General features: G+C 36.6%; 1 protein-coding gene across 1 annotated transcript in view; it reads left to right on the top strand.

The window, feature by feature from the left end:
* MTMR10 (myotubularin related protein 10) overlaps positions 1–18,944 on the top strand; it is a 45,960-nt gene that overhangs the window by 14,732 nt on the left and 12,284 nt on the right. The window contains exons 4-10 of the mRNA XM_069466690.1: positions 421–493; positions 973–1,115; positions 7,348–7,438; positions 13,987–14,167; positions 15,897–15,984; positions 16,067–16,155; positions 18,294–18,424. Of these exons, the coding sequence (XP_069322791.1) occupies positions 421–493; positions 973–1,115; positions 7,348–7,438; positions 13,987–14,167; positions 15,897–15,984; positions 16,067–16,155; positions 18,294–18,424 (796 nt within the window). The remainder of the gene's footprint in view (positions 1–420; positions 494–972; positions 1,116–7,347; positions 7,439–13,986; positions 14,168–15,896; positions 15,985–16,066; positions 16,156–18,293; positions 18,425–18,944) is intronic.

Here is an 18,944-nt window from a genome sequence, read left to right as displayed (position 1 = left end):
ACCCATTAAAATCTGATGGCCTAGGAGCCCCTTTTTCTTTATTTTGTAGCCAGCTTATCCAGATCTAGACATGTAAATGTTTACATATGAAGTGATTGATAATATTCCATATTTTGGATATTATGGGATTATGTACATTTTAACCTAATTTCCATCTGTCAAAAAAAAAAAAAAAAGCATGGGGAGAAAGGTAGAGGGAACATGAACACAATATATATTTCTTTCTCTCTACCCTTGCTTTACCACTAAAGTGTGTTCTAAGATACTGTATCCTTAGAGTGGTCCTAGCTACACAGACAAAAGCTTTTTGTGCTTTTTAGAAATAGTCATCACAGTTTCTCATTACACTTAAAAGTAAGACTTGTACCGTTGTCAAGTTATTGGGAAAAGAATTAATGTGAACATAATTTTTTATTTCAGAAATTCCATTATAGAAACCTTCTTCTTGGTGAACATGATGTCCCTTTAACATGTATTGAGCAAATTGTCACAGGTATGTAGCATTCCGTACTTTCTAAAAGTTGATTCCATTCTGGAAGTATTGCTTTAAAAGTCATACTTCTCAAATACTCAGGTTATAGTTTTATTGCTGTAGGTGTACTTTTACCATTTTTTTTGAGTCCCAGGAACATTACTGAAAGAGGGATAAGTCAAGAAATTATTTTAAAATGGAGATACAGAATATATAGCTTTTTATGGTTTCGAAGCCTTTGTCCTCTTTTTTAATTAAAATTTTAATTATTAAATGTATCTAGATGGTGGTGATTTTATGCAAAGAATCATTTAAAATATCTTTTGCAGCAAAGTTAAAACCAATCCCTCAAGTTCTAGGAATTATAGACAAATATGAAAGATTCCAGAGAAGAAGTGCTCAAGTAGTGGGTGACTTTCCCATTATTTTCACTAAAATTTGTACTACAGGGTGAGTAACAAGAATGAATTTTTATACTTGTTTTTCTTTTACTTTTTTAGTTAATGACCACAAGAGGAAGCAGAAAGTCCTAGGCCCCAACCAGAAACTGAAGTTTAATCCAACAGAGTTAATTATTTATTGTAAAGATTTCAGAATTGTCAGATTTCGCTTTGATGAGTCAGGTCCTGAAAGTGCCAAAAAGGTAATACTATTAAGTTTTATCAAGTTCTGAGTTCTGCTCTATATTTGCTAATTTTAGTTCTGCATGGAAGTTTTCATTTTCAGTTGCTCAGATTTTTTTAGGCGACGTTATCATTAGATATCTCCTTAAGTAAAGTCAAAGCCAAGAATATTAGTAGAATGATTTCCTTGGATTAGTTTATGGCTGTTTGAAAGTATTCTGTATAAAGCTCCTAAAATGTTAAAGACTCTCGTGGAAATTAACATATATTTTACATTAAGACCATTGCCTGTTGGTTTCTTTCTTGGTTAAAAAGGTTGAAAAGTTGGTGATGTATTGCAATTAAGGTTTGGTAAGGCTTTTAGTTCAGAACTATAGAACTTTACCAATAAACTGAAAGCTAAACTTAGGTTTCATAAGGTTTAGGTAAATGTATAGTTATGAGGGGCTTAATAATTATTAGTGGTTTAAAAAAATCTTATGAATTGATTTGGCAGGAGCAACTCAAAGTAATTTTTATTGCTTTATTTTTCCCTGCCTTCCAGGGAATGTTCACCTACTCATAGGGTAAGATTCAAGGGCAAAAATCTCCACTTTGATTTCATGTTTCGCTTTACCAGAGGTGTGAAACTTGTAGACCTAATGCCCCTCAGTTCCAGTCTGTGTTGTAACAATTGCAGAGGAATAGAATTTCCAGAAAAAAGCCTGTTCCTGTATATTGGGAATTGAGCAACTGTGTCTTAGTGAAATAAGAAGTTGCTTTCTCTTAGAACTGAGGCAGCCTTTGCACCACCAAGCAGTGGGTGCATTTGTTTTTCATGGTCAGTAGACTGACTGCCATAAACTTTCTGTGGATATCAAAATGAGGCTGTCAGAAAGATCTTAAGGCAGCTATCTTCATATATTTTGATAAGGAGGTGGAAGATTTGTTTTAAGACCTGTAACCAGCAAATTCTCCTATAGGAAAGAAAGCATGGGATGAATCCTTGAAAATGAATGACTGTCAAGCAGAGTAGAATGATGGTGGACTCTATGAGTGAAAGTTTTCAAATAGAGTCTATACAGCCATCTCCTGGCATTTTGCATTATTGAAAATGCAACTAGATAACTCTTTAGGCCCTTTTCACCTGTTTGATTCTGCTGTTTGTGATTTTGGCATTTTACCAATTTGAGATGCCTATTCTTAAAGACTTTAGAATTGACTGTACATAAAATATTTTGAACCAAGTCACTTTCCTGAGCTTAAATATACACTTGTAATTTAATCAAAGCATCAAGAACCTGCTTGTGAAAACTTTAACATGTATAGCATCTAAAGAATAGGGACACCACAGAATTTGTGCGATTGAGTTAGGATAGCATATTTTTAAGGCAGAAATTTATACAGTTGGCCTGATATTCTTTCAGAAAGTTTAATTCTCTCCCACTCTCTTACAGTATCTTCCAGATGACACCATTTTAAATGTAGAAACATAATTATTTGGTCTAGTTCTTGAGCCATCTATTATACTTATTGGTAATTTGTGATGCATGAGGCAGTGTGCTAAATTTTGCAAGATAGAAATAAGGATAAGATACAGTTTCTTGCCCTGAAGAGCTTAAGTCTAGTTGAGAAGATAAAGCCTGAACAAATGTAAATTAAGTAACGGTACAAAGTAGCAGCACAAAAGATGTTTCCGCACAAATGATTAGTTGCCAAATTACCAAAACATAATGCTCTGGAAATTCAGGGTATCCCTTGTTTGTTGTGCTGCTGGTGAGTGATGAAGAGGGCCTCATTGAACTGTCCACGTAAAACAAGCTAGTCCATATTATGCCCTTTTCCAAGACAAGTTTCTGACAGAGTTCCTTTCCCCCAGTGTTAAAATATAAAAAAAGTACTACCTCAGGCTCGAAAGAAATACTCTTTGTCTTTTGTATAGTCATGGGGGAGAATTTTTCCCTTGAGTCACATGTTTCAAACGCAGAGGGTTACGTCACGTGGCTACCAAAGCATAATGACTTCATGAATTAAAAACAAAAATTCTGGCATACTCTTTTACTTCAAGTGATAGTTTTCATCTAAAATCAGGTAGCAGTTGGGAATTTATGGCTCATTTTTACCTCCTGGAAGCTTTGAATGCTAAATTTTCTCTGGAAAATGCTTTGATTTTATAAGTTGTTTTAAAATGACCGGATGTGTGTTTGGAGTTCTCTGGTGGGTAAACCATTGATTAGTTTTAAAATACCTGAGGCATTTATATTTTTGTTTGAAAAATGAAATCTCAAAATACTAAATTGTTCACATTTTGTTAAATGTTGCTCTGAAATCTTCTGATTTGTCTAGTTGGTGTTGTCTCAGTAGTATTATGACAAAATTAGATTAATTTGTGTGCCTGTATCCGTTAACATTCATCCTCATTATCCTTGGGCTGTCACAGGAAAATAATGATACTTGGGAAAGGTCTAGGAATTTGATGATACAGAATTGGACGTCTAACCTCATAGCAACTTTGAGCCACCTCATTTTTTTTTTTTTTGAAGAACCTTTGCTCAAAACTGAAGGATTAAAAAAAAAAAAGAAAAAGGTTGTTTTTAATCATTTATCACTTTATTTTCAAATTAGTTGGTGAACCACTTGTTTAGGCATACTTTCTAGAAGTGAATTCACTTCATCTAAAGAACAAATTGGCCTTTTTCTGAACTGTCATTTTTGCCTTGAATCTTACACTTACTCCTTGGTGGCCTTCAGACTACAGAAATTTAGGAAACCAGTTTTGTTTGCAAATGCAATAGAACATGATGAGGTTTAAGTGTCTCGTGGATTTGAGCTTCTCTAGTGCTACACCTGCAGCTGGTCTTAAAGAAGAAACTATCTACTGTGGTACTTCTGGCTTCTGTCCAGAGAAGAATATCAGCCTTGGTCCAAAAATTGCTTCAAAAGTAGTTTACTTTTTTTCTCCAATAAAATATTTACCATAATTTAATGTCTTTAATACCAGTATTTTCTTTATTTCCTGTGACAGCCAGGACAAATGAACTATTTCAAAGGTAATTTTTAAAGATACAGTTTCCAAAAAATTCTTTATGCTTAGAGAGTAATTGCAAAATCAGAATAATTTTACATGAAAATGAGTATTTTTTGAGACCTTTTTTTAAGTCTTTCAAAAACTCTTAAGGATAGAAGGTAGGAATTTGGACTTAGGCTTTTAAATAGTGTGTATGAACAGGGCACCTGGCTTTCTTTTCTCAGTGGCATGAGTGTAATCCAGGTACATAAGTTTCTGTGTGCCTTTGTGTATGTACCCAAAGATACCACTACTTAGGTTATACAAAAATAAGTTATACACACTTGTAATTACATTACTGTGAAACAATAAATTTAGTTTAAGCTGTGCTTCCTCTCACCCCAAAAAAATCAATGATTGTGGAAGTAACGAAATTGACTTTCAGTTTTATAGTATTTTTTATAGACTTCTTTGAATGTAGATGCTATTAGACATACTCATTTGTTTCCTAACCTTAATGTAGATGCTATTAGACATACTCATTTGTTTCCTAACCTAATGTGATATTGTGCTATTTTTAAGGGGCTTTTAAAAAACAGGCTGTGTTGGCTTTTGACTTGCAGATAGGCCTTGTTTCTTTTTTGCTTTGTGGCCACAAAAAAACATTCTGTAACCAATGATCTGTGAATTTATTTTGTATAAACTGTGACTACTTTCTAATTGTCTTAGAGAATGTGATATACTAGTATTACTGGATTTGAGTATTTTCCTTAATACGTTAGTAGCTAATTTTGTCAACTAGTATTTTAGTGCAGCCACTATTGGACACAAAACACCTTCAGAAAGCTACTGAAGTGATGCTACAAAATGGAAAAATCTTCAGATCTTTACTCAAGTCTGTGCAGAGAAGTCTTTCTTGGTCTCCTTCTCTAAATTTTTAACCTGCTTCCCTCTTCTCTCAGTATAACACTTCATATTCCCCTTCCCTGCTCTATTGTTTTCTCCTTTAGCACTTATAATTACATAACTTACTGTATTTTTGTTTGTTTATCTTTAGTGTCTGTCTTCTTCACTAGAATGTAAGCTTAATGAGGGCAGGGATTGGTGTCTGTTTTGTTCACTGCATCCCCAGGGCTTAGGACATTGTAGGTGCTCAGTAAATATTTGTTGAATGAATGAGAAATGTGGCATCTACCCATAATGAATCGACCTTAATGGTAGAAGTATAAGAAAGAACTACCTATGTCCTACTTTTCATCCACATCATAACCATTATGAGAATACCTTGAAAGTATAGCTGTATCAGCACAAGTAACTAAAGAGACATTTTATATTGGAACTGACATTATTTGGAGGGAACAGTAGAGTTTCTGGAATTAATACTCTGAAATTGGTTCTGTCTAGGAAGGTTTATGAAGACAGTACTGTGGAATAGACAGGACAGTTTCCAGGAAAGCATGGCTGGCTAAGAGGAATAGAAGGATTTCCCAAGCAAAGAGTGTGGCAGAGGAGATGGCTGGGGCTATGTCAGACAGAATGTGTGCAAACATATTTTTCTCTGACCAGAGATTGCTGAGGGAATATTGGGAAGGTCAGGGATATCTGGTGAGGAGAGTCAGTTTTGTGAAAAATCAAGAATGAAGAGATTTCATTTATTAAGCAGGCATCTGGGAACCACAGCAGATTATCAAGAGAGCCAAGTTATTAGTCAAAATTTCATCTTTAGAAGAGAATTCTTAAGTGTTGTGGATTTCTAGACTGTAGGGAAGCCCACAGAGGTGAATATAGCTTAAGGATGTGGCTGGGGCAGTGTAATGAAATGGACAAATATGAAAAATTTCTAGAGAATAGTACGACAGAGCTTATAAACTGTATATGGTGCCCAAAGGAATAGGAAGTGCTGAGGATTTTTCCAAGATACAGATTTCAGTAGTTGTGCTGCTAGAAGTGCTTTAAGGAAGACTGTTGAATAGATTAGGAATGGGAATGTAGATAATCTGTTCTGAAATTCAGTAAGTGGGACCATCACAGAAAGCTCTCCTATAGGCATTGAGAAATTGAGATATTACATAAGTTTCAGGAAGCTCTTTTTTTTTTTTTTTTTTTTGGTCGAAACTAGTGATAAATTCTGTCTGCTTGGTTGTATATTTTAACTGAATAAGACAGGAAACATTTATTATATAAAAGACTTTTAAAATATTGTTTAAGGAACAAGCTGACACATACTAGTTAATGGAATTTGCATCAGCCCATTCCAAACATCACTAATTTGACATGAACTAACAGCTAAACTTTTCTTGCTTGCTCACTTTCAAAAGTATATCATTCTGACTTAATGCTTTACCTTCTAAATGACATCTAATCTTTTTAAATAAGATCTTCTGCTATTCTCTCCTTGCATATATCTTAAATTTCTTCTTTCTTCTTTGCTCATTTGAAGAGTGTTTTATTCTCTGGTATAGGGTTTGTAAGCAAAGAGCACCATCCTTCACTCCATTCAACAGTAGTTGAGAATAACAGCCATATTTCCACATATGGAACTCCTCCGAAGGCCAAGCATGCATTAAGATTGTTAATCTTTACCACAGGCTAGGTATTAATGTTACCTTCATTTTACAGATGAGCAAACTGAGGCTGGGAGAGAGGAATTGACTTCACACAAGTTATGTAGCAAGTACTTGATAGAGCTAGGATCAAGCCCTGATCTGTTTGATTTGAAAGCCCACACTTTTTCCACTACAGGACATAGTCTGAAATCATTTAACTTAAACACAGTTTTGTGATGTACCTCTTTGAGCCACCCATGCATTTTTGAGTTTGTGATTATGGCTTCTCTATTAAGTTTAGATTTTTAATCTATGAGGTATAAACATGAAAATTTTATGCCTTATATCAAGCCTTTATAGTCCACCAAAAATGAAACTTTTTTCTTCTTTTTTGAGTGGATTTGTTGTGACTGCCTTTTTGGAAAATACTTCTTTAGCTTTCAGGTATATTTATTGGAATGAAAGTACTTTCCAGTTAAAATTCAGCTCAGCAAATACTTGCCATGTACTAACTAAAGATTAAACAGTGTCTTGGGGGCACAACAGCAAATGAGATACCTGGCCTTAAAGAGCTTTTATATCCTAGGTCAACAGAAAAATATGTAAATAGTATCTATAATTACTGCCCCAAGATGATGCTCCCAATGACCAAGGCCTTGTTGTACATTTCATTTAACTAAGTGTGTTAAAATCAAATTCTAAATGTAGAATTTTTCCTAGGTATGCCTTGCAATAGCTCATTATTCCCAGCCAACAGACCTCCAGCTACTCTTTGCATTTGAATATGTTGGGAAAAAATACCACAATTCAGGTAAATATGAAAATATTAAATATTGTGACTAATTTTACATGTATAAATTTTACTCTTATGTTTATCAGAAGCCTCCAAATATGTGAGCTTTAATGATTATAGAATTATTAACTTCATACCTATTGGAGAAGTAAGCACTATATACTAAAAGAACCAATAATTTGTCAGATTATTTCTTGAAAAATAATCAGGAAGAACCTATAGGCTTATAGTCATGTCAAGTGTTTCACCTCTAGTCATTGGCTTATATTTTATGATGAGGAATATATCCCCTACCCTTTTTAATTGGTAGGTTGAGTTAGGGAGTAATCTTAATCTTTTAAGAAAATTGGCAGAAAACTAAAAACTAGTTAAAAAGCATAATCTTTTCTGGCACGGTATGATTTCATGCAAAAGCTAAAGTGGTTAAAAACTTTTTGTGGACTTCATTAAGATTCTCAAAATAATCGACTTTCTATTTCTGAATAACATTGATGAAAGGAAGATGAGCTTTTGTCCAAAAGACAGGTATATTCTGGGCAATTTTTGTGAAAGTAAAATAGTTTTTTCTACATATCTATGACATCACCAAGGAAAACTACAGATGATCATGTAATTCCTATACTTTCTGTTTATATACAAATGTAACTTTAATAAACCATTTTTAAAAATCTCTTAAAAGGATAGAGAAAAACAAAGAGGCTGTGTCTCCTTTTAGCCCCCTGTGAGTTAGTGACTGCACATCGACTAGCCGGCTGAAACACGTGTTCTCTCACTGTTTAAGCAAGAAAAACAAATCCATTGTGTATTTTTAATGAAAAATCCATTCACCCCAGGATGGTCTGGATTTTACAAATTATTAATCATCCTGGACTTTTATATTTTGTTACTGTAAAACATATGGTAGTAGTTTAAATAACCTGTATATTACAGTATTACTGTATTGTAAATACATTAAAATGTAGTATCAATACACAGTATCTTTAGATCCATGTAGTAAAAATACATTTTCATTACTTGAAAAAGTATCTATCAACACTATAAAGATGATATATGAAAATACTGCCTTGCAGAATAGCCCTTATCTTAAAGTACTATGCATATAGAAATTGGATAACGAAAGTATTGTAACTTAACTTTTCTTTTTCTTTTCTTTTCTTTTCTTTTTTTTTTGAGACACAGTCTCACTCTGTCGCCCCAGATAGAGTGCAGTGGTGTCATTGTAGCTCACTGCAACCTCAAAGTCCTGGATTCAAGCGATCCTCCTGCCTCAGCCTCCTGAATAGCTAGGACTATAGGTGTGCACCACTGCACCTGGCTAATTTTTCTATTTTTAGTAGAGGCGGGGTCTGGCTCTTGCTCAGGCTGGTCATGAACTCCTGAGCTCAAGTGATCCTCCTGCCTCAGCCTTCCAGAATGCTAGGATTATAGGTGTGAGCCACCGTGCCTAGCCTCAGTATTTGTAACTTAATTTTTCTTATCAAAATGTACATAATTATAACTTAAGCTTGAGGAATACAGTTATTTTTAAAAAAATTATTTCTTAATATAAAGTAAATTTACTTATTGTCTAAAAATAAAGTATTTTATATATATATTTTTTAAATAAAGTACTATAGATACTGCATTATTAATCAGGAAAGTACTCCTTTGGATCATCATCAGGCTACACAACAGTCAGCACTAGTTTATCTTCAATAAGATCCTCACCCAGAATTGCAAGAGAGTCACTGAAATGAATATTTCAAAAGGTATAAAAGTTGGAGGAGGGAGTCTTCAATTCCTGCTAAGTTTGTTTATGATACAAACCAGTTATTCATGCTACATTGTTTTTGATAGAAATTATTCAGTCCGGTGTGCAGATCCATAACTTCAGCACTAATATAATGACTTGGGCTCAGCAAATAAAATAAACTTCCTATAAAATCGATAACCCATTGCCTGCTTAAGTTACTTTTCATATTTTTCTTCATTCTTTGCTGACATCTCTAGTTTATAATATTTTTAATAGTTTATCAACTATAGGTCTTCTACTGGGTTTTTTTATTTAGACCATTTGCTTCCTCTATTCTTATATAACTTGTTGATAAAATTTGATGATTAATACTTAAAATATTCAGGAATACTTTTTTATATTACATCCTTCAGACTCCTCCTTTGACAAGTACTTCATAAATATAACACTGGCCATAGTTTTGTTAAGATTCCTCGTAGGGTGACATCCTTTAATATCCTTCCATGCTGTTACAGAAGCATAAACTGCATCCTTAAGATCAAAAGAAGCCTGAAATTTCCATACACTGCAGTCAGAATTCATTAATTTGTGAGTGAAAGATGCCCAATAATCCACTCTTGAACTTCTGGATGACACCTTGATTCATTGGCTGGATTAAAGAAGTCCTTTTTACAGGCAGGTAGGTGACAAAGCTGTTTCCACAACTAAGATCTAAAGTTGGAGGAGCTCCCCTGCAATTATCTAAGAAAAGAATCTTTTAGCAGGCCTTAGGCATTCTCAGGTTTTCATTCATATCCAGCATCACATGAGTAAAAGCCATCTCTGAAAAGTTCTGCTGTCATCCAAATCCTTCTGTGAGGATTCTGAATTACAGTAAGATGTGTAGCACCCCAGGCTATACACAAACACCGCGAGAGGCACTGGCTCAAACAAGAACAATGATTCTGTTTTTTCTCTTTTAACTTGAAAGAAACCACGAGGGCTCTGTTTTCATCAGTCAGATTGTTATTGGGCAAGTAATGTCAAAAAAGTACAGATTCATTTTTGTTATAAAATTGATAAGATGTCAGATTATGCTTCTGGACTAAAGCATTGAAAACTTCATGAAGTTACCTGCAGCCTCAGTGTCAGCAACTCTACTTCATGACAGACAGCATGCTTCCAAATGCTCTGATGTACTGTGGAGTTGTAAGGAAATTTCACATCAGAAATTGTACGTTTTCAGTGACATTTATTTTTTAATTTTATCCTTTTTATGAACAGAGATCTTGGTATTAGATTTTCCTTTAAATACTTATTTGAAAAACACAGGACACACAATCCATTTGAAACAGTGTAGGAATTTTTAAAGTTTGTTGCTTGTCAATTCTTTCAAGATTTTCAGTGTAGCTATAAATGACTTTGATCGATCCTCTTGTCTCTTGAATATGCCACGGACATCAGAATCATGTTAGAAGCCTTTAGAAATCCAGCCATGTTGGCTCCACCACAGGCCCAGAAAGTTAGAATCTCCCGGTTAAGAACCATTTTGTTGGCTCACCTCTTTTGAACTTATTAATGATCACAGTTCTCTTTTTAACTTCTTTATTCTTTATGACTTCTAATTTCTACAGTATCATCAAAGTAATAGGCTTTATTTTTATATATTGACTACTTTCATTATCTTTTCTGTTGCTTGAGGCCATTCTAAATATCAGTGGGGCCAACTGAATGGAAACTCTAAAATAACCTCAACAGTCTAGGATTAGACTTCTGAACTTTATCATGGAAGTTAGCCACAGTCAGGAGCATTTAGTATCTGGTTTCACTTTAGTTGACTGAGGAGCTCTACCATAAAACCTCAGTCAGGTGGCGGTCAAGGGAGCCAGCTCTCCCTAAGGTGACCCACTTTGTCAGTCTGGTGCTACAACCCCTCATAGTTGATCCACTTACAGAGCAAGCCACTGGTGTCAGGCCCTTGGGACTTTTGGGAAAGCATTAGAATTTCTGCACTATAAAGCCATATTGAGTATCTGTTACACATTCTGTAATGAGCTCTCATTGAAGAAGATACAGAACACATAAAAGACCTAGTCCCAGTTGTTGAGAAATGTACAGGATTTGAACAAGAGAAACCTATAAGAGAGCAAACAATACCAGATCCTATAGATGCTCTCACTTTACATTCAGAAAATTTGTCTTAAGTTAGATCTTGAGACTAAACTTGGCCAGAGAAACAATTTCATAAACAGTAGCACTTTCTTAGCCTAACTTATTAAAGCCTGCAACTCAAAACCCAAAAAGTATTCAGTCCTATATTGTCAGCCAGGGGTGTGCTACCAAATTATTTACATGCCTCTTAAAATTTTGAGTGTGTGTTTTTTATACTTCTTTTTTTGGTAGTGGTTGTCTTTATTATGTGGCTAGGACCTCTGGTTCAATGTTTAATAAAATTAGCAGGCATCGTTTCTGTTCCTGCTTTTAATGAGGGTACTGTTTGTTCTGTGTTTTTGATAAATATTCTTTATTAAGTTAAGGAAATTCCCTTTTATTCCAAATTTGCTAGTTTTTTTTTTTTTTTTTAATCATATAGCATATGTCAAACTCTATCAAATGTTTTACTGCACTTACTGAGCTGGTCATATAGGCCTTTTCCCCTTAAATTCAGTCATCTGATGAGTTACTTTGATTTTCTGATACTGAATAGCTTTCTGTGTTTTGGTGCTCTGAACACTGTTTAGATTGGGAATTGCCTGAAGATTTTATGCAGGTTTTGCATTCTTGAGAGATCACAACTCCTGAGGTGCCCCTTACCCCACACTGTCTAGTTGTGTTACCCCAGAGAAAGCCCTGAGATGGACTGGACCCCAGGATATGGGCTTAGAATGGGTATTTTAATTTTTAATGAGCTCTTTTAACATCAGATTCACTGGCTAATTCTGATGCCATTTAAAGGATTCAAAATTCCTAACGTGGTACATAAGACCCTTCATAATGTAGAGTAGCGCTGCTCAGTGATGGAATTGTTCTCTCATCTGTGCCATTCAGTAGGGCAGCCACTAGCCATTTGTGGCTGTTAAGCACTTGAAATGTGGCCAGTGTAACTGAGGGACTGAATTTTTAATTTTATTTCATTTTCACTTCAGCTTAAATTTAAATGGACACGTGTCTAGTGGTCACTCTTTTGAGCAGCATAGATCTGGAGTCTAGGCCCCACCTCATTTCCAGCCACTCTTCAACCCCCTCTTGAATCCCTAATGCTCTAGCTGTATTTAATTACATGATGTTATACAATTATACCATGTTTTTTATGTTCTTTTCTGCCCAACATTCGTATCTCCTCACCAGCCACCTGGCAACTTTTGACTCATTCCTTAGGACTCTGTTCAGATGTGGTCAAGTCATGAAGCCTTTCCTGCCCCGGCCTTCCTCCCCACTGAGAGTTAGGGGCCGCCTCTTCTGCATCTTCGCTGCACTCATTCAATACACTGTGATTATTGTACTTACTCCCTACTGTCCTGTTAGCACTTTCAAGATAGAGATAAAATCTCACTCATCTTTCTGCTCTCAGGCCTTAGCACATGGTGGATTCTCAGAAAATACCTGTCTTGTACCAGCAGTTAATAAGTAATCAGTAGGAATGGGCACAGTGTGTTCGTGGGACAATGAAGGGTTTTGCATGGCGTCAGGGGAGAATGGGAATTGAGAATAATAGGAAATAAAAGTCAGGTAAGTCATGTCAGGGATCGCTAAGGCCAAGAAAAACCATTTAGGTTTGCTTGATTCATTTGGAAAATGGGCATGATTGAAAGCTTGGGTCAAAGGACTAGCATCGTGAAAGCATCCATCTGGGAAGTGTCTCATGGTCAGCTCTGCCTGGCTCAAGCACAGCAGAACCGGGAGACTTGCCACATTTGCAGCCTGCAGGAGGAAGATATTGGACCAGGATGGGTTGTGCCATCTGTCACGCCAGATCGCCAGGGTAGTTCTGGCTGGCTGTTGCAACAACTTCTAGTCACTGTGCAGGCACTCCAGAGGCTGTGGGCATGCTCCCAGAAGCCAGCAGCACTTCTCTCAAGAGAAGACTCCTTAAAGGAAATTCAAGTCTAGGCTTGCCCTGCTGAACTTTCTGTGGGACCAGCTCTCTTAGCAAAGCATAAGGAACCTTGTGAGCTTTTCATAGGAAAATTGAGTAGATGTAGGAAATGAAGAATTTTCTAATGAGCAGATAAATGGAAAATTGGTAGTAGAAAAATGAAAGATTTGGAGGGTTTGACAACAGAGATGATTGTTGGGTGCATTCATTTTTCCAGGCAAAATGTATGGAGAAAATAAGCTAATGACTTGGATTTTCCCCACAATTTGGGGCAGGGAGCTGAGGGAGGGTCAGGAATAGTCTCTGTTAGAATGGTGGGTATGGAAGACATTTGAAAATTAAGGAGAAAATAAATGGAGAGGAAACATGGGCAGCAGGCATTCTTCATTATTTGGGGAGGTGGTCAGTAATAGGAAGGAAGAAAAATGTGTAGCACAGTGGCCAGAGTGGTCCAACAAGATCAAATGAAAGTCTTTTTGAAATCAGAAAGACTGACCTGTTTATGTTTGAAGGCAGAGGAAAGAGAGCCAGTAGGACAGAAAAATTGGAGCTATTTAAGGAGCTGGGAAAGAGCTGGGTAAGGACAAGACTGAGTTATTTGTAGATGCACCGGGCAAGACAGTGCTCGGAGAGACTTGAAAGATGAAGTGGGGAGGAGATGCCCCATCAGAGTATGTGTGTGACAGGAGGCACCGACAGGAGAGGTAGTGCTGGGTGAAGTGTGACTGTTAAAATCAATAATGTTGCTTTCTCCTACAGCCAACAAAATTAATGGAATACCCTCAGGAGATGGAGGAGGAGGAGATAGTGGAGCTGGTGGTGGCAGCCCCAAAACTCCACTGTTTGAAACTTACTCAGATTGGGACAGAGAAATCAAGAGGACAGGTGCTTCCGGGTGGAGAGTTTGTTCTATTAACGAGGGTTACATGATATCCACTTGGTAAGGCCAATTTTAGTGATGTTATATATAGCTAGAAATGACTTCCCTATGAAGAAGAATCAAACTGCTTTCGTTGTTAACTTTAAGTTATGGTTAATGGAATATTTATTTTTAATAATGTTTTAATGAATATTTTAAAGATCAAGGCTTTTTAACATAAAGTATTAATATCTATTGAAAGAAGTTGATAATAATTCCTTGCTGTCATCAGTAACCTAGTCAGTGTTTATGTGCATTTTGTCTTGTTACCATCTTTTACAATTGGTTTGTTCAGATCAGGATCCAAAGTCTTCATGTTTAATTTGCTTAATATGTCTCTTAGGCCTTTTAATCTACAACGATTCCCTCCCAGCTCTTTTTACTTACTATTTATTTGTTGACAAAACCAGGTCCTTTGTTCTGTAGAATTTTCCACATTCTAGATATTGCTGGTTTTATCCCCATGTCCTTTAACATGTTCCTCTGTCTCCCATATTTCCTAAATTTTAGTAAGCTCTAGAGGCTTAATTGGACTCAGGGTCAGTGTTGTTGGCAAGAATGTTTCACTGGGTGGTGCTTTGTGCCTCCTGCTGGGTCACATGGCTCTCTGGCTGGCGCACTTTCTCTTTCTCATTGTGACGCTGCCTGACCAGTGGGCTCAGGGGCTGTCAGCCTGATCCATCCAGTGTAAAGTTCCCCTTTTACATCATAGTTTTAGATGCCAAAAATAGTTTTTCATTGGGAGTGAGGATCATTGCCCATGGAAGATCGTTCATCTTCTAATTCTGTCATCTTTCTGCTTTCTGTCAAACTTTTCTCTCACCAACTCTTTAGTACCCTCTACTACAGTTCATACAAGAAAAGCAGAATAAATATTTACTTTTTCTCTTTAACAGTTTTCTGAATAGTGAACGGGTCCCTAGAATTCTCCAACAGTGACTAGGAATTTATTTTTCAAATTTGTTTAATGTCATTTATTACTTGTAAATTTTTTAAAGTGCTTTGTTTTAAGATCATGGAAATCCTCATTTGTTCATACAAATAAGCAGTTTTTTAAGGAAAAAAAGAAAAAGCACTACCCTTTTATTACTGGTTGATCCAGTACCAGTAACTTCTGGGAGTACAGTTCTGGGGAAGGTGCTTTGGAGCACTTAGCTTGTGTCTTCTGTTTGCCCTGAACTTATTTACCTTTCATGGTCAGCACACTCTGGTATGTGGACTAGAAGCACATGACAAAGCCTGCCAGGCCACAGGGAAGAAAGATGAGAGTAGGAGGCTGTCTTAAGGTACATTGAGCTTACCTGCTAGTACTTGTCTGATCAGGATGGGGAAGGGTAGAAGAGGAAGTTAAGAAGAAGTAAGCTAAAGCCTCTTGGAAGATTTGTGAGCTTTGTTTTGTTTGCATCGTTACCCACAGTCTGTCAATAGAACAAAGGTGGATATGCTTTTTAGCAATTGCATGTATGTTTGATTAGTAGTCATTCTGGAAAATATTTCAGAATATTTCTGGAAATATTTCCAAAATCTTTTTTGGATTTTTCTCATACTGTAAATTTAAATTTTGTGAGAATTGACCACATCACAAATGGTTTAGACTGAAATGTCTAGGATGGTCAGTGCCCCTATGATGCTCACGTGTGGCCACTGAGTGGGCTGCACATGAAGTGGGGATAAATGTATTTAATTATCTATGGGCCTGAGGAGCCTTTAGCACAAGACTCACATGTACTATCTGTTTTTTTCCCTGCAGCCTTCCAGAGTACTTTGTTGTGCCAAGTTCTTTAGCAGACCAAGATCTAAAGATCTTTTCCCATTCTTTTGTTGGAAGAAGAATGCCAGTAAGTGATTTCTGTTGGATTTCATGAGTACTGATGTCCATTGTTTCTACACAGTTAAGTAAGGATTCTGCCTCTCTCCTAGCTCTGGTGCTGGAGCCACTCTAATGGCAGCGCTCTTGTGCGAGTGGCCCTCATCAAAGACGTGCTACAGCAGAGGAAAATTGACCAGAGGTAACTAAGAAATGGTCATTGCCACTTTAGACTGTTGTATTTAACATAAATAAGTACAGTAAGTTCCCTACTAATTGAAAATAGCTAGCAAAAGACATAGTCTTATTAATCAGCACCATAAATTCTATGCAAGAATTGCCATTTTGAAAAGACTGTGAATATATTAAAATTATAACATTTAAAGTATATTAATTATAATTTAATTCTTTGGTTTATAAGACACTTGAGGATCTTACATTGCTGACATCTTGCTATAACGTTTCCTTTCACATACTTTCAGAGTAGAGTGATATCCAGTTGAGACACTTCAGGATAAATCAAACTTTTCCTATAGTTCAGTGTGTCTTATTCAGGTCTACGATGTCACAATAGCTAGAACAGTGGTTTTAATTAGCCACCACAGACAAGTTTGGCATCATGTGCTAAAGCCATCAGTAACCTCCATGTCATTAGAGTAGGAGGCCTTTCTCAGTCGTGCTCGCAGCAGCGGGCAGCACCGTCAGTTAACACGGTCTAGGCCCTCGGCCTCTGCTCCTCTCCACTCTGCTCCTGAGCTCCTCCTTCTTGCTGACACTCTGTGCCTCTGCACACCTGTCCCCTTCTCTCCACACATTACATAGGGTCTGTCTAAGGCCAGGTCCTCTTCATGCTTGGTATTCCCTTCCTGAAGAGTTCCCCCAGGGCTGTGACTTTAGTGACCAGCACGTTTATATCTCCAATCTAATTTGACATCCTCCACATAGGTCTCAAAGGCCGTTTAAACTCATTATGTCCAAAACCAAACTCAAGGGTATGGCCACCATATTGTCCCCCAGCCTCCACCCCCACCCACTTGGTACTCACTCATTCTTTGTATCTCTGCTCAAATATACTTCCTCAAGATAAGCCTTCCCTCACCTCTGAAGTTAGATCAGGCCTCACAGGTATACAAGGGCTGTCCGGAAAGTATCCAGCCATTGTTAATATAACGAGAACAGTTACATGGCTCTATTTTCTAGAGCTACCGAATTTTTCTTCATAATATTTATTTTTGTTTTTAATGATATATATGTGTTATAGTTTGATTATTGCCTCTTTTACTAGACTGGAAGCTCCATGTGATGAGGGATTATGTTTGTTTTGCACACTGTTGTATATTTAGCACCAAGGAAGCACTTATGATATTTATTGAATGCTTGTTGAATAAATGAGGAACAAATGAACAGATCTTAGAAAATAGGCTCAGAGAGCCTCAGGAATTATATATCACAGTCCATTATTGATACCAGATCTTAGGTTTTTTCCACAGTACTATAACTTACAAAGCCACACTTGCTGAAGCAAGTAACTGTCAGTGGCCCTCAAATGACTTTTCAGTTCTCTAAAAAGGAGGTGACTACAGTTCACAGAAGTCCACATTCTCTGTGGTATTTAATTTTACCTTAATTACTTTAGAAATTATCTGTCTGCTGTGTCATGCTCCAAGCCTTGTTTTCGCTACCATGCATGGTGATTAAGTGCTCAGTTAGGAATTTTGCCATTAAAGGGAAGATTGCAGCACTGTTGATGAGAGTTAGTTACAAGACCTTATAACCAGTGGCAGTTTCGATTATTTATTAAGCTAAGAATTATTTCAATTCCTTTTTTTTCCCCTGGCTATTCTATTCTTCATAAATAGGACAGATTCTCTTTGTTGTCCAACCTCTTTTCCACACCTTTTTCCCTTGGGCATGTCATCTAGGCCCACCAGCCTTCTCTAGGTTTCTCCAGCAGCCAAGCTTGTTTTCCCCCACAGGCCTTTGCACCAGTTGCCCCTCTGCCTAGAACACGCTCCCCCAGATCTTTGCATTGCTCCTAGTCATTTGGGTTTCCGCTTCAGTATCATCATCACAGAGGAGGCTTTTTTGACTGTGTGACCCCTGAAGTAGTCTGCGGTCCCTTGATTGCATCATCATGGCATCCACCGTAGCCCAAGATTTTCTCATTATGTACCCCACCACCACCAGGAATGCAAAATCCATGAGGACAGAGGCCTAGCCTGTTTTGTTCCTCTTTCTATCTCTAGCTGTTAGAGTAGCGCCTTGGCTTATAGTACGTGCTCAATAAATATATGTTGAAGAAGTAAATGAATAGTGATTAAAGGATTTTGTCTTTATTAGGATTTGTAATGCAATTACTAAAAGTCATCCACAGAGAAGTGATGTTTACAAATCAGATTTGGACAAGACCTTGCCTAATATTCAGGAAATACAGGCAGCATTTGTAAAACTGAAGCAACTATGCGTTAATGGTAATTTTATTTTTTTTCTGTATATAATGAAGAGGGGGATACGGAATTATATGAGACATGTCAGGAAAAGTGATGTTCCTTAAAAACTTAGAAATAGGTATATTTAAGGAGTTTCATTGAAATGCTTGTATGAATTATATATTGTATGAGAATTTCAGAACTTCCTAGGATATGAAGTTTAAACTACTTTTTGTATTAGAGGTGGAAAAAAAATGAACCAATTAAATTTCCTTCAAATCATGAAAGGTATAGAATACTTTTATAAAACCATTTGCTCAGTAGAACACTGTATTGCCTTAGAGACAAACTTATTAAGACTTTCATACACAAAATTATATTTTGAGATAGATGACTTTACATGGATATGAGACAGAGCTGTGTTGTATCCATACCTTCAGAGTTCTAATATATCTGTTTGAGCAAACTCTTATCAGGTGGCTTCAGTGTGCTCTGGGGGATGAGTAACATGAAAGCATCTTTGGCACAAAGTGGCTTCTTCTTGAGGGATCCTCTAAGTCAC

Source organism: Eulemur rufifrons, chromosome 3, assembly GCF_041146395.1.
Source record: "Eulemur rufifrons isolate Redbay chromosome 3, OSU_ERuf_1, whole genome shotgun sequence".
Taxonomy (NCBI): Eukaryota; Metazoa; Chordata; class Mammalia; order Primates; family Lemuridae; genus Eulemur; species Eulemur rufifrons.
The sequence above is the reverse complement of the archived record's forward strand: the minus strand, read 5'-3'. Positions and strand labels throughout refer to the sequence as shown.